The sequence below is a fragment of the Neolamprologus multifasciatus genome, chromosome 6 (assembly GCF_963576455.1).
Source record: "Neolamprologus multifasciatus chromosome 6, fNeoMul1.2, whole genome shotgun sequence".
Lineage (NCBI taxonomy): Eukaryota > Metazoa > Chordata > Actinopteri > Cichliformes > Cichlidae > Neolamprologus > Neolamprologus multifasciatus.
In genome coordinates this window covers 19,506,701-19,521,454 of record NC_140444.1, presented here as the reverse complement: position 1 = coordinate 19,521,454, position 14,754 = coordinate 19,506,701, and the positions used below count along the sequence as shown (strand labels likewise).

General features: G+C 41.2%; 1 protein-coding gene across 1 annotated transcript in view; it reads right to left on the bottom strand.

Annotated features, from left to right (window-relative positions):
• Window positions 1–1,423: 1,423 nt before the first annotated feature.
• The window catches only part of klhl5 (kelch-like family member 5), a 36,885-nt gene continuing 23,554 nt past the window's right edge, over window positions 1,424–14,754 (bottom strand). The window contains exons 6-13 of the mRNA XM_085162321.1: window positions 13,038–13,224; window positions 12,206–12,430; window positions 11,259–11,334; window positions 10,599–10,685; window positions 9,192–9,266; window positions 8,776–8,913; window positions 6,606–6,777; window positions 1,424–3,905 (exon numbers count right to left, since the gene is read on the bottom strand). Coding sequence (XP_085018447.1) covers window positions 3,849–3,905; window positions 6,606–6,777; window positions 8,776–8,913; window positions 9,192–9,266; window positions 10,599–10,685; window positions 11,259–11,334; window positions 12,206–12,430; window positions 13,038–13,224 — 1,017 coding nt within the window. The 3' untranslated portion in view covers window positions 1,424–3,848. The remainder of the gene's footprint in view (window positions 3,906–6,605; window positions 6,778–8,775; window positions 8,914–9,191; window positions 9,267–10,598; window positions 10,686–11,258; window positions 11,335–12,205; window positions 12,431–13,037; window positions 13,225–14,754) is intronic.

The window sequence follows — 14,754 nt, the reverse complement described above, 5'->3', positions numbered from 1 at the left end:
AACCAGAATACAGAGCAATCCAAACACAACACATGCAAGATGGGGTCACCCTGTGTGTGTTGGATACTAGGAGGCAGTTTTGGCAGTAGACAGATCCGCGTCAGTAACCACTGAGATCCTCCTAAGGGGCTTTATCATCAGCTTTTCAGCTGATGATTTTTCTTGCCCCAGTGATCACGGATATGAAAACAGTCAAATTTCAACCCGTGGTGTTTTAAAAGCTCCAAATGCGACAACTGTGACAAAACTGTCACAGTGACGTTGACTTGTAAACATCTATGATGAATTTTTAGTCTGCAAATCAATATTCTGATAGTGTTAACACGACAAAGTGCACTCATACACTTTCTTTCTCAAAGCTGTGATTAAAACGTAGGCAAAACAAACGCGTGTAAAAATTTACACATCGAGTTTGCCGCAAAGTGATGACAGCGTTTGTGGATGAGGGATTGCACGAGTGCCAGCATCGTGATGACACCATCAGTAATGAACGCACCTTTTCCCATTTGTTTTCCCCAAAGTGACGAGGAAGTGAGGTTGAAAATTTGCTCTTAATTCACAGTATCTGTCATTTCCTTCTCTTTGTTCCAGCTCTTTATTGAAGCCATATAGTGTTTTTTACTGGGCGCCACATAAAGGATTTTATACACACTCACACCAGTCAGTCTCCACAAACTTTAGGGTCTTTACTAGAATTAAAAATACAGTTTTGTGGGTCTCACAAGCGCTTGACTGCACAGCATATCTGCTTTATTCTGCTGCTGCGTTGATGCAGATGTTGACAGATGCAAGTGTTTACTGGTTATTTCCAAGTGTAGGATGCAGAATGAAGCAGACCACTTTGTGTCTCCCTCTTGCAGCTGTCAGGGGAAATAGACTCAGGTGCAGTAAGGCGGCAAGACAAGGTCACCAGCATCATCTCTGAACGCCACCGGGAGTCGTTTGTCAGAAGCACTTATGATTTAAAGCTTCCTCTGCAATAAATATCAGAGTGAATCACTTGGCTACTGGTCACTGTCCTGAGGCTAAAATATCTATAAACTGCCCCCATTCCTCCTCCCTGCACACTTGTTCCACTCTGCCTCGAACAGCTGTGGCGTCTCTGGTTCGCTGTTTAGCTTTTACATTTGAGGAGCTGCACTTAAGACTAATGAGGATCCATATTAACCTCCAGGCACCTGAAAATACATTCAGAATTGCACTTCAGCAGCCAAAAACCTGCACAGAAACCTTTGAACTGCAAAGGGCCTTGGCTGGAGTCGCACCAATGGGGGTGCTGTTAGAAATAAGAGCCAAATTTACACCACAGTGGCATTTACTGTGAATGTGACAAACGCAAACTGCCAGCTGCAACATCTGTAGCATAAACATGATTAGCTGTTGCTGTTAAAACGCCTCTGTCGAGCAGGGAAAAAGCCACGGGAAGTGGTAAATCACATCTTGACTTTAATGTATAAAAGACCAATGATAGCTACAGCAGCATATATTGTACATACATAATGTATTTTGTAAAAGACGAGCAGCTGTGCAGTTTCCCACTGACCGCTTTTATTACATCACTTCATCATCTGAATTCATGTTACAAAAAACAAAACACAATAACACACAGCATACTCAGTGGGAAGTGTATAATATAGACACCGTAATGCAGTAAGACTACATTCAGACTTTATATTTATTTATGTACATAATATACAGTTATAGTTAGATTTGGAATGTGTTTTATGTTATTTTTAACCTCTTGCTGAAATCATACGACACAGTGGAGATGACACACTTCTTCTGCTGTGATCTGAAGAGAATTACTCTAAATAAACACCAGGCAGGTTTGAAGAAGCAAGCGAGGGTGGGGGAGAAAATAGAATAATGCAGCAGTGCATTAGGCTTGAATAAACATCAGCTCGGCAGAGGGGAATTGCGAGCCTTTGCGTCTCCGCTTTTTAGATGTCAAGCTGGCAAATTTGGGCGGCTTTTCGGTCTTCACCGGCTCCTGGGGCGCTTGGCTTTCAGCTGTGTGGTTAAGTGTGTCTTTGTGTGTGTGTGATATGTCCGTGTGTTTGTAAAGTGCATCCTGGGGGCTATATTAGCCCTACATCTGTCAGTTCAGAGAGGAAGCCTGTTTTGCCTCTCACTGTCAGGAGTTTCCTTGCTCTGCACTGGACAGACAGACAGACAGACACAACATGACCAACAGGAAACAGAGAGGAAATGCACAATTAAGGATTCAGCATGAAATTTTTGTGCCGTGTGCCGGTAGGGAATCTGCTGTCAGAACCTTGCATTCCCTACGTTTCCTGACCCACAGTTTGTTCCACAGCATTCATCTGCCCCTCATGTCTTATGTTTTGTCTACAGTAGCATCGAATCCAATAACGCTTTGAACTCGACATCAAACAAAATATCGGCACCGGCTGAATCAACGTTATTAAATTCATGGTCTCATTATATGGTCTGTTGTTCATTTTTCTGGGCCTGAAATTGGGCTCTTAAGCAAAGCGGTGCAAGCAAACGTGTGTGTGTGTGTACGTGCGGTGATGAAGTGGTAAAACGGGGATGAAGAGAAAGCAGCAGGGAATTGAAGATGTGGTGAGGGGAAGATTCTCATTTGAGATAAAAATATACTCCTTGCAATTTCTGAGCACCCAACACACACAGACACACAGACGTGTAGACACACACACACACAGACGTGTAGACACACACAGACACACAGACGTGTAGACACACACACACACACACACACACACACACACACACACACACACACACACACACACACACAGGAAATGAAGAAACCTCTACAGCGGAGGGAAAAAATACGGTAGCTGAACAGACCCTGCCTGTAAATAGCTGACCCTGTGGTCTGGAGGAAATTGAAAACAAAATTTTCCTGCAGGGATCAACAAAGGATCACAGTGTTATCACCATTATCATCTCACACACACACACATACACACACACATTTCAAACCCAAATATCCTGCTTAATGGACCTAGAGTTGTGCAAAAATGGCAGTTAAAAACAAACAACGAAGTCAAAAGTTGGACAATCTTCTGGCGCAACTTAAAGAAAAATAAAATATTAAAAAGCTGAGATAAACTTCATACCACAGCATTGCAGAGGCTTCAGATGTGAGCTGATGCAACATGGAAGACATACGCGCAGAAATATTTGATGAAGCATGAAATGTTTTTGCATGAAAATTGTAGTTCCTCACAGAATCGCTGTTCGTGAGGGTGTGCTGATTATGTCAAAAGTCTTTCTTTCATCTGACGGCGGGTAACGGTGGGAAAAAGCAAGGGGAAGAAGAGCACTTGCCTAAAGCATAAAAATAATAGGGACTATCTTAAATTAGCATCAGTACAGAGCATCAGATACTGTTTGGAGAAACGAAGAGCGTAACGTGATGAGGCAGTTTTGACAATCTCGCTCTGTCTTCCACCTTTTTACTCAGCACAAATGGGAGCTGGAAGCAGCCGTGTAGATTTACACGTGCACGTACGGTATGTGTGGGACAGCTGTTCTGTCGAGCTCGGATAAACACTGCAGATTTCCTCTCTGCCATGTGTATTTCTGGCAGTTCACTTCTGTGGCACAAAGTATTGGGACGTGAGAACTTTATCGGAGAGCTACTGACATGTACCTGAACCCTAATCTGCCTAAAATCTGAAGGATTAGTCGGCATTACGCAGAGTAAAATGTGTCTTTGCTGAAGAGTGTTCGCAAACAGTTTCCTGGTGTGGCCGGAAAGACCTCTCGGTGTCCCCAGCAGTGTCGGCGGTGGCAAAGAGGAGGGTCTGCGAGCCATATGGTGAACAGTCTGCCATCTACTATGTGAGGTTGTGTTTTCACAGTCTGACTGCCACCACGCACGCGCCTGCCCTGCCCAGACACAGAGGTGCTACCTGCAAAGATAACAGGGAAAACATAAGGAACACAGTCAGAGATGTGGATTCTTTATATAACTAAAAATTACTATTAAACTACTGACTTGCATTGTTTCCTGGTTTTGAAAATGTTGAATGTAAAGACTGCAAATTTGGATACATATGGGATACGGCTATATTTTTAAATGGTCTGCAGCTCACTTGAGCAATTATTTAATTTCATTTTAGTCTTTTGGGGGAACAAATTTATTGATTTTGGCTCAATAAAAATATCAGTTTCAAGTACAAATGCTGTAAATAAATCTACAGCATAATATCTGCCCCGTGCCCAAGGGTAGTGATCCAAAATAATGGGAAATAGACTGATTCTTATACAGCAATCTACTTACTCAAAGAGCACTTTTTTTTTAACAAGTGATTTTTATCTAACATTCACACACACAATCACACTCCAGTCAATGCATCGGGACTTTGGATTCTGATTGTAGGGGTCAGTATTTTGCTCAAGGATATTTTGGCATGCAGGTTGGAGCAGCCAGGAATCCAACCACCAACCTTCAAACTTTACCACCCAAAACATGAGTCAATACCAGAAAAAAACAAAAAACAAACTAGAAACATGACTCTATGGGAATGATAATATCCTGTTTGACTTAAAAGTTCATAAGCAACTTGTTAACATATACAGATGCATAACACACACGTGCTGATACACAGGCGTGCACTCTCTTGACCACTACGCCGAATTTACTAATGACGACTACTTGATATAATTTAAAGCTTGAGAAAAAAAAAAAAAAAGCTGAACAGAATTGAAATGACTTTGTTGGCTGCTTTAGGTGTGCTATTCTCCACAGTCTGGATCTATTAGGTGGTGATGGATGATCTCAGTGGCAGCCAATTTCAGCTTTACTATCAAACCTCATCCAGAGCTTACTTTTAAGATGCTTCAGCTGCAGTCTCTGCTGCCTCTGCAAGCCTCTTTGCAACCTACGGTGTCCCTATCGTGCTATTTTTGACTTGACTTATGGCCACGATAATTTTGGGCTATTTCGTTATTTCTTTCTGTTCTTGTTCCAGGGTGCAATGATTGTATAGCATACATCTTTAATGACTTTAAAAAACACTCAGGCCAGTGATGTGTGTACGTAAACTTTTGACCAGAACTGTAAATGCACAGAATGGGAGGGAGGTCCCAGAATAGAGTGATGCTGCCAAACAAAAACTGACTGCAGAGGGAAATAACCCATCATAGTTATTTGGAGTAAACGGGTCCTGAAAGTGAACGGAAGGAAATGGGTTATTATGTGACTGCAGGGAATGCATGATGTTGATATCAACACTGAGCCCAGCAGGGAGCAGAAAGTGACGATGATAACCGAGTGGTGGAGGTGGTGTTTTAAAGAGCATCAGTAAGTGGTGACAGCACAGTTTCAGGGGAACACAGTGAAGCTGTAACTGCAGCAGCAGACACGAGTCGACCACCTGAACCAGCTGACAGGTTTTTATGCCGAAATGCCAAGGTAATTTCTTCTAATATTATTTTGAACAAACTGACTCATTTCCACATAATTTATAATAATAAAAAAAGAGGAACAAAGAGAAGGCATCAGTGTTTATGTTTGACATCACTGTTACTGCACAGACAAACCATGCCGAGCCTCCTTTTAGCACCTATATTACCCAATTTGGCATCATTGAGACTGACAGATTTGTGCCAAAGCCAAGAGTGGAAGTGATGCCACTAGGATGGCACTGACAGTACACCAACTGATTTGTTTGTTTAAGTCTCTGACAGTAGATACAGGACATATTTAATGGTCTCAGCATTTCTCCTCTCATCTGAGTTTGTCCTCGTCCCTCCCTGCCAATCTGAGCAGTTCAATGCATTCTGCTTCCTTCCTCCCACACCTCTCTTGTTCTCAGCATGGTGCCTGTCTCTAAAATGGCAGATTTTAACAGAAAAATCTGCCAACCAAAGTTGGAAATCCTCTGAGGCTACGTGGGAGATGGGGTATAAACTGAAGAGTGGCAGAGACTCCTGAAAGCCGCTGAATGAGATCACTCAACTTTGAGCGGCAATATCCAGCGGCAAGGACAATATTAGCAGGAGGAAAACACACATTTACATAACAATGAAAACATGCCAAGATACATCGGAGAGGAGCTGAGGGAAGGTCAAACTGTGACTGAGTGTTTATACATTTCATCTACTGATTGTACATTTGTGTTTTACTACACGTTTTTTACTGAACTGCAATCAGCGTGTGTGTGTTCATACCTGGATGCCCTCTCTGGATACTCTCAAGCTTCACTTGGTTCACATTTTGTCATGCTTTCAGTCTTATTCCAAACTGAATTAAATTCATTTTTCAAATTCCAAAAAAATCACATGTACAGAAGTATTCACAGTCTTTGCAATGACACTCCAAACTGAGCTCAGGTGCATCCTGTTTCCACTGGTCATCAGTCAGATGCTTCTACAGCATGACTGGAGTCCACTTTTGGGAAATTCAGTTGATTGGACATGATTTGGAAATGCACACACCTGTCTATATAAGGTCAAATGGTTGACAGTGTCAGAGCACAGACCAGGCTAATGGGCCATGGACTTTTGAGACAGGAACATGACAAAATATGGAACAAGTGAAGTGTTGTGAATACACAACATGCAGTGACACCGATTTGCTGCGCTGTGCACGTGTCTGCATACAGTACCTGTTTCCACTCGTTTGTCTGAGGGTCGTAAGCTTCCACAGTATTGAGATACACCTGGCCGTCATACCCGCCCACAGCGTACAGACGATCACCAAGGAGACAAACACCTACGGCATCTCTGCTGATGCTCATGGGAGCCACAGCTGTCCACACATCTGTCTGAGGGTCATACCTGCAAACAAGAGTTCACACTGTAGTTCAGTGGTTTGTAGTTGGCGTTAGATAATGTTCATTAGCTCAGCTTAACATGAATACTGGAAGTAAAGGAAAACAGGCTATTCAAAAATAAATACCTAATTTTCACCTATCACTTTGTGCCATGTGCTCATTTGTTTAATTTCACATAACAGAAATGACAGGATCTTGCTTCAGTCACTTACATGCTGTGACCACTTCTTAGCAAAACAGCATTTTGCTAAACAACTCTGTAACACAGTAACGTCACAGAGTTGTTTCATCACTGTATGACACTAACGCACCTTTACAGAGATCTCTGCTCACCAGCCAAATCTGGAATAAAGTGTGGGTAGGTCGATAAACAAGTCAATAAAATAGTGATGTTATTCTCACCAAAATCACAAACTGTGTTTTTACAGCAGCTACATGTACCTAATTAAATGTATGCGTAGGATTTCATCAGCTGTAGATCTGCTGGCCTGTATTTTTTCAAACTTTGGACATAACCAGGAAAACTATTTTCCTTGTTTTGCAACATGTGTGCAAAGCTAAGCAGATAAAAAACATGACTTCAACTAAATACTTCACAGGGAATTTTTCAACCTATCAAATAAGCCCATTTTTCAAGGTGCTCAACTATTCCTGCGAAATACAATATATACAGAATTTTCTTGGTCCCCTGGCAGTAAAGCCACTAATGACACAGTCATTAGCAGACATCCCATCTTCCCATACAGGGCCAGTTTATTATACACATTCAGAAAAAAAATAATGCAGAACTAATGTAAATGTAAAAATAACGTAAAAATGATTATACATTATATATGTATGTATATATATATATGTATGTATATATACATATATATACACATATATACACATATACACACATATACATATATACACATATACACATATACACACACACATATATATATATATATATATACATATATATATATATATATATATATATATATATATATATATATATATATATATACATACATATATATATACATACATATATACATACATATATATATATACATATATATATATACATATATGTAAACAATACTGGCAGCTGCCAGTGTTACCCCTCAGCCTCATAGTAGCTACATGTAGAGTATATATGTCCAAATCCTGTGTTCTAAAGTTATCACTTTCACAAAATTTTCAGAAAGCTTGACCTTTGACCTTGAGGTTTAGGCCACTGAAATTTGAAATCATACAAGCTTTTTAGTAGCTGCACCTATGGTATCAATTTCAAACTTCTACGTCGCCTTGGTCTTGAGTCATCACGCTCATAAATGTGCCCATGCTGCATCACCCTGTAGGGTAGTAGGCCATCAGCCTTTTAGGATAAGGGATAATAATAATAATAATAATAATAATAATAATAATAATAATAATAATAATAATAATAACAATAACAATAATAATAATAACAACAATAATAATAATTATAATTATTATAATAATAATAAAAATACATCCTCCAGAATATCCAATAATTGAAATCAGCACGTTTCTACGATTTTACAACCAAAACTGTTAAAAACAATCAAACACTGTGGTAGAAAACTCAAGAACACAAATCTTTGTTGTGATTTCTTTATCACACTTTCTTTCTCACTACCAAAGCCACAGTGTGGTGCACTGTCCGGTTCATTTGTTCATGTAAGCAGCTGCATCTTTGTCCTTGAGCAGAGATTCAAATGTCCTTTCTTACTGATGCGCTGACAGTAGCCTTACACTCAATTATAATACACACAATACTAAATCAAGGTCACACCCTGCTCCCATTTAGTATTTTCATTAGCAAGATTAATGAGTAATAATTCTGCACATTGCAATGAGGTTTCAAAAGACACTAAAATCTTTCCATTAATTTTACAAACGCTGCCACTGTATGAAAGACACATTATAAGCGCCACAACACTTTAGCATATTTCAAATCAAGCAAACACATTCATAAATGTGGACTCACCTTTCCACACAATCACTTAACCGAGATGCCAGGGATGACGCCGGAGCATCATGGCCTCCGATGGCGTACAGGAACCCGTGCCACGTGGCCACACCCACACCTCCACGCCTTTTAGCCATAGGGGCACAACCACTCCACCTAAAAATGAAGAATACAGTTAGAAAAAAATGAGAGGGAAACATATTGTTTGAAAATTACTTTACTCTTTCCAGTCCTTCCATTAGACCTAATCAAAGTACATGACAAGCTTTTTTCAGTGTTGTCTGTTCCAACATCCTGTGAGGGTTACTAGTCTCCTTTGATCTGTGGGTAAATAACCTAACAGGAAGAGGCGCTTCACTAGAGGAACATGTAGACAGGAAACAAAATAGGAGACAGCAATTAGTTGCTGACAGATGAAGTCCCCGGTCTCTGACCTGTTGGTGTGGGGGTCGAAACACTCCACTGAACGCAGGCAGGATGAGCCGTCACGACCTCCTACTGCATACAATCTGAGGAAGAGGGAAGATGGTGTTATCCCTCTGAACATTTCTGGACTGGAAGTCCCTTTTCAATTTAGTGACACTGAAGCAGATGGTACAAGGTGGAAGACGGGCATGTGTGTGTATCTGTGTGTATAGCTTGTGAAGGTTTTTTTGAGGGCAAAATGAGGTGGGAAAAATCAATCAGCCATCACTCTTGGTGCAACACAACCCTGAGCAGTCAGTCTGTGTGTGTGTGTGTGTGTCCATGGATGTGAAGTTGGGACGGTAAAGAAAAAAATGAAAGGGGGCCAGTCAAGCAAGTAATGAGTTCCATCAGGCAAAGCGCTCTGAGAGTACACAACACATACAGTACATGACACACTCACCAAAGCACACAGCCATGCTCACACACACTAACACACACACACACACAAAACTGCTGGGCAAGGTTAGCCGTTGCTTCTGTATTCATTAGCATCTATAAAGCATTTCACAGTCTCTGAGGCCCTGAATAATAAAAACAACATGCAATATTTGGTTCTAATAACTTCCAATTCTTTGTCCAGCGAGGCACTAAAAGCCCTAAAGCCTTATTAAATCCAGCTATTTAAATAAATGTTCATCTGTGTGTGCATGTGTGTATGTGAATGAATATTGTTATGCTTTCCATTACTGCCTCACGTGCCGGTGAGTCTTACAGAAGAAGGTGGGAAGCGACAGTAGTATAAACTTAACACTTTTATCTTCCAAACAAAGAGCGAGACTGTGAAGGTTTCAGGTCTCACGTTTCTCAAATGACAAAATATTTACAAAATCTTCTCTTTATGCCACACGTGTCAAGTCACATCTTGCATAAAATGATGATTCACTTGTAGTATCTTGTCTGTATTGGTAGTATTTAACTTTGAAATATGTAATTTAACACTGCACTTTGAGTATCTTAGTTTATTTTTTATATTTATATTTATATTTCAATTGAGGCTGCATTCTGCTACTTCCAAATGTCCACAGCAACATATCAGGGGCAACAATTAGGGCCCTCTTTGACAGACAGGTGTCCCTACACGGTCAATGATTGCCTCCTTGGCTTCACCTGAAATGGCCCTTTACACTGCGTTTGTGATGTTGATGCCTTTTGGAGCCCTTTAAACTTGAATTAACTAACAAATTATATGGCTCGCTATGTGTAACAGATGCAAAATGCTAATTCCAAAACCAAAACGTCTACACTCCATAACAAACGGCCAAAGCTGTGTTTTGTGCTAAAACAGATGCGCTAATATTGAAGGCACTTAATATAACTTAGAACAAGCAAATCTGAGTAAATTTTTACCTGAGGGGAACTGTGAGATCACTTACTTGCCATTGAGAACAGCTACTCCCACTGTGCTTCTAGGTGTAACCATGCTTGCAACAAAGCTCCACTGGCGTCCTTGAGGGTCCCACCTGACAAACACAGTGTAATTTCTCAATCCTGCTCAAAGCACAGCATAAAAACCTGTATCTCTAAGGTCTCAGTCACACAGGCTAGAGACCGGTCAGCAACTCCATGGCAACGTCCAGTCACTAGGGAAAAATGTGTGAGTGGGGCTTTAGCAATCATTTCACAGCAGCTGCCATCAAACTCAAACAACCCTCACTAACTGCTCAGGAAACGTCCATTTTTTCCTCGTGACCAGTGGTTGCCAGATGGTTGCAACCCAATGTGACCTAGGCCTTACCAATAATGAAATATGTAATGTTTAAGAAGGGAATCAAAATATCTGTCAACAGTAAAATGTCATTTTAAAGAGAGACAGCCGTTTCTCCATAGAAAAGCAGTATAAAAAAAGCAGTTTAAAAAACAAACAAAAAAAGGGATATGTCAGTATTGCAAAACCTGGTCATATAAACCCAAGTTTACCCACATGGCTAACTACCAGACACTAAGTGACACTATTTAATAATTTGGATGAATTGACCCTTTTAAGCTGGGTTGATATCACAGAAAAAAAACAGCAGTGTGAAGTTATTTTGCACCTTTCCACTGTACTGAGGTAACTCCAGCCATCGTGTCCTCCTACTGCATACATGGGTCCCTCTAGAACAGCCACACCTGCAGAAGATAAACACACGTACTATTAAATCCTGAAAACTTCTCAAAACCAAATCCTGCCAGTAAGCCAGTAAGCCAATAAGCAAAGCATCACACATATAAAGCATCATACTTTTAGGACAAGAGGTGTTAGTTTTTATGTGTGTGTGCAACTACACCCAGGGCATTAGGCATGTAGAGTTAGCAGCATGTTGACACCTCTGTACTTCAGGGATTTATCTGCCTAAACATCTGTGCTTCCAGATGTGTTTGAAAACCCACCACGCTTCACACACTTGCACACTTTCGTAAACACAATAAAACAGCACAGCACGCCTTATCAAATGTTGTTATAGTAATAGCAGGACACTGCTGCGAGTGGGGAGCAGTGTCCTCCCATGTTTGCCCATGCCCATGTTTCTCAAATGAGAAACATGGGCTCAAACCAGCCTGCTGAAGTGTTCTTGAGCCGTGGCACCGAATCTGCTGATCCGCTGCAGTTGAGTTGCTCTTTTTTGTCACTTTATTGCGTTAGGAAGCAAGTGTAAGGACAACGTTTTAAGGATTGAATAAAATTTCATAACCAAATTTTTTTTTCTTCAAAACTTTACTTTTATATCACAGGGCTTAATATCTTTGGGACACGGTTTATCCACATCGGAGCAGGGTGTGTCTGTAAGGTGCATCTAAGCTTCTGTTTTGATCAAAATTTGTAAGGTAAAGTCCAGTTTATAGAACAGCACAAAGTGAAGACATGCAGGAGTGTATCGACAGCAACTAAATTTGAAATAAAGTATAAATACAGCCCAAACATGACACCTGCCTTCTTGACTCAAAATTCAAAATCTAAAGCAAAAATAAAATAAAATATAAGTTGGCAAACTGCCCTCACCTAGGCCATGCCTGTGTGTGGACATGGGGGGCATGACGCTCCAGGTTTTGCTGTGTGGGTTGTAACACTCCACAGTGTTGAGTGTCTTGAGTCCGTCTCGCCCTCCAACTACGTAGAGACGCCCGTCGAGGACTGCTACACCAAACTGTAGTCTCCGTCCACTCATGGTGGCAACCTGCCTCCAGGTGTCTCGACGTAAACAATACTGCTCAATAGTCGTGGCACCTGAAAAAAGAAAAAAAAAAAGAAAGAAGAAGTACGTGCTATTAATTCTGAAATTCTCTAAACTGTACTTTTTCACACTTTGTCCTTTTATGCATTAAAAAAACAATTCAAACTTGCACCTTCTTGATAACGCCTTCTCACAGTTGTAGGATAGTGTTAAACCTGTTGACGCTGATGCTCAATATTTCATTTAAAGGTAGAACAAAAGGAGCTGCTCATTAACGTGAAATCTGTTAAGCTATTAAGGTGAACCTATTATGCTTGTCCTTACTTGCTGTAGAACCAACTCAGTTCTAGTTGTGGATTCCTCACACTACACATGCGGTAGTAATTCCTTTAAGCAAAAAAACCTTCAGATTACCCTAAACAGCCTGTTTAGTGAAGGAATACCCTTAATATGGTAATGTCAGCCATATAGCTGTGGCTGTGAGCAGAGATGCCCCATCTATTGAAATCTTCTGTTTGTAATGGGCATCAATCAGAACAAAGATTTTCTAAAAGGGAAGTTACCGACTCTCAGTTTGTAGCATTTGTCACAGTTTAACTGTAAGCTCAGTCCTCCTCTACCACAGCATCACCTGTGTCTGGATGTGAGATGCTGTTGTACCTTTTGTAGCATCCATGCCACCCACAGCGAACATGGCCCCTACGGTGGCCTTGCGAGGCCGAGTGCGGGGGCTCTGAAGCAGGGGCCGATGCTGGGGTAAAAGGTGATACTTCATCCCCTCCATCAGGAGGCGTTGGCACTCTACACTTTCCCGGAGGAGAGGGTTGCTCTCAAGGTCCGCTAGGAACTACAGACACATGCAAAAAAAGAAATGAGAAAAAAAAGCAAAGGCATCAACATGCAGAATCATGTGACAGCTGCAGCTGGAATATATGGAGGGCACATGCATGTGCTACATCAGTATGGGTGTAGGGACATGTTGGCTGCGATGTTATCGCTGATTGAGGAGGTTCAAGAGCCGAAAGAAGGCTGCTGTTTCTCATTGAGAGATTAGATGAGATCAGACCAACAACCATTAATGCGCTCTCGCACACGAAACCACGCACACACTGGTCATCTGACACACTAGAGAACTAATCTGCCCTCAACATCTCATCAGCTCTCCACACCCTATAACCTCATCTACAATCACACACACACACGTGCGCAAAGCACAGACACAGACACACACAAATACCCAGGGGCTGCAGCAATCCACAGCCTGTTCCTGAAAACACATCCTGAGGAAACTGCTGCCTGTGAGAGGCATGGTAGTGAGAATCAAGTTTTCCCTGAAGCATGGGGTGAATACATGATTTACATTTAGATAGGTATGTGTTTGTGTGTGAATTTCGAAGTCATTTTAGGTTAGACTTTGAGAATGCCCGCATCTCTGTTTTTTTCCCGCATGTTCAGACACAGCCACTTAGATTCAATCACAGAGAGCAGGTATAATGGAAGAACTAGAAGATAAATAAAAAAGAAGATGAAAGAGATTATTATTTTTACCCTCTCATTTATTTTCTGTGTTCTCCTCCATAATTCCCACCAACACAAATAACATTCAGCTCAAATAATTCAACTTGGTCACTGAATATAAAATCAATTTCCCCCCCGCCAGACGTGGAGAGCGTAAAGCAGGCATGGTAAATGGATAAGCAGCTTACACACCAGGGTGAACCCACACTTCTACTGCGTACAATCACTGTGGGACAAATTACAGTGAACCCTATTTGCGCATTCATTCATGTGCATGTGTGTGTTAAAAAAACGAAATGGACAGATCGAAAAAAATAGTGTTTGTCCTCTCCGGTGGTATTTATACATCTCTCTGTGAAGGACTGAATGTGGAGGATGAGATAAGACAGCTTGCTGCAGGCGTCCCACCTTGTCCTCTCCGTCCTCTCTTTACCTCACAGTGGGCAGAGAGAAACTTGTGTTATCTTCTCTGTTTCAGCTCACGCTTGAGAGAGAGAGAGGGGCAGCATGGGCTCTGTCTTCTTCTAAAAAAATAGGCACACTCTCATACACACATCTTCCAGCTACACACATTTTTTATTCCTTATGCGTGTCCCTGTTGCTGGGTGTGCTCTTGCTCTAGCTGTCCTCTCCATCTTGACTTTTTGTGAACACCATACCACTGTACAAATTCCCACAAAACACAACTTACAAACAATACTGCTATGCAAATAATTTAATATGCAATTTTAATCATTTCAGATTTAATGTTGTCCTTTGAGGCAGTTCACTGGTTTTAGGCCTGACTGTAATATCTCAGGAACTATTGGGTGTACAGCCACGACATTTTTTCCACATACAGTCATGGTAGCCACAGTCT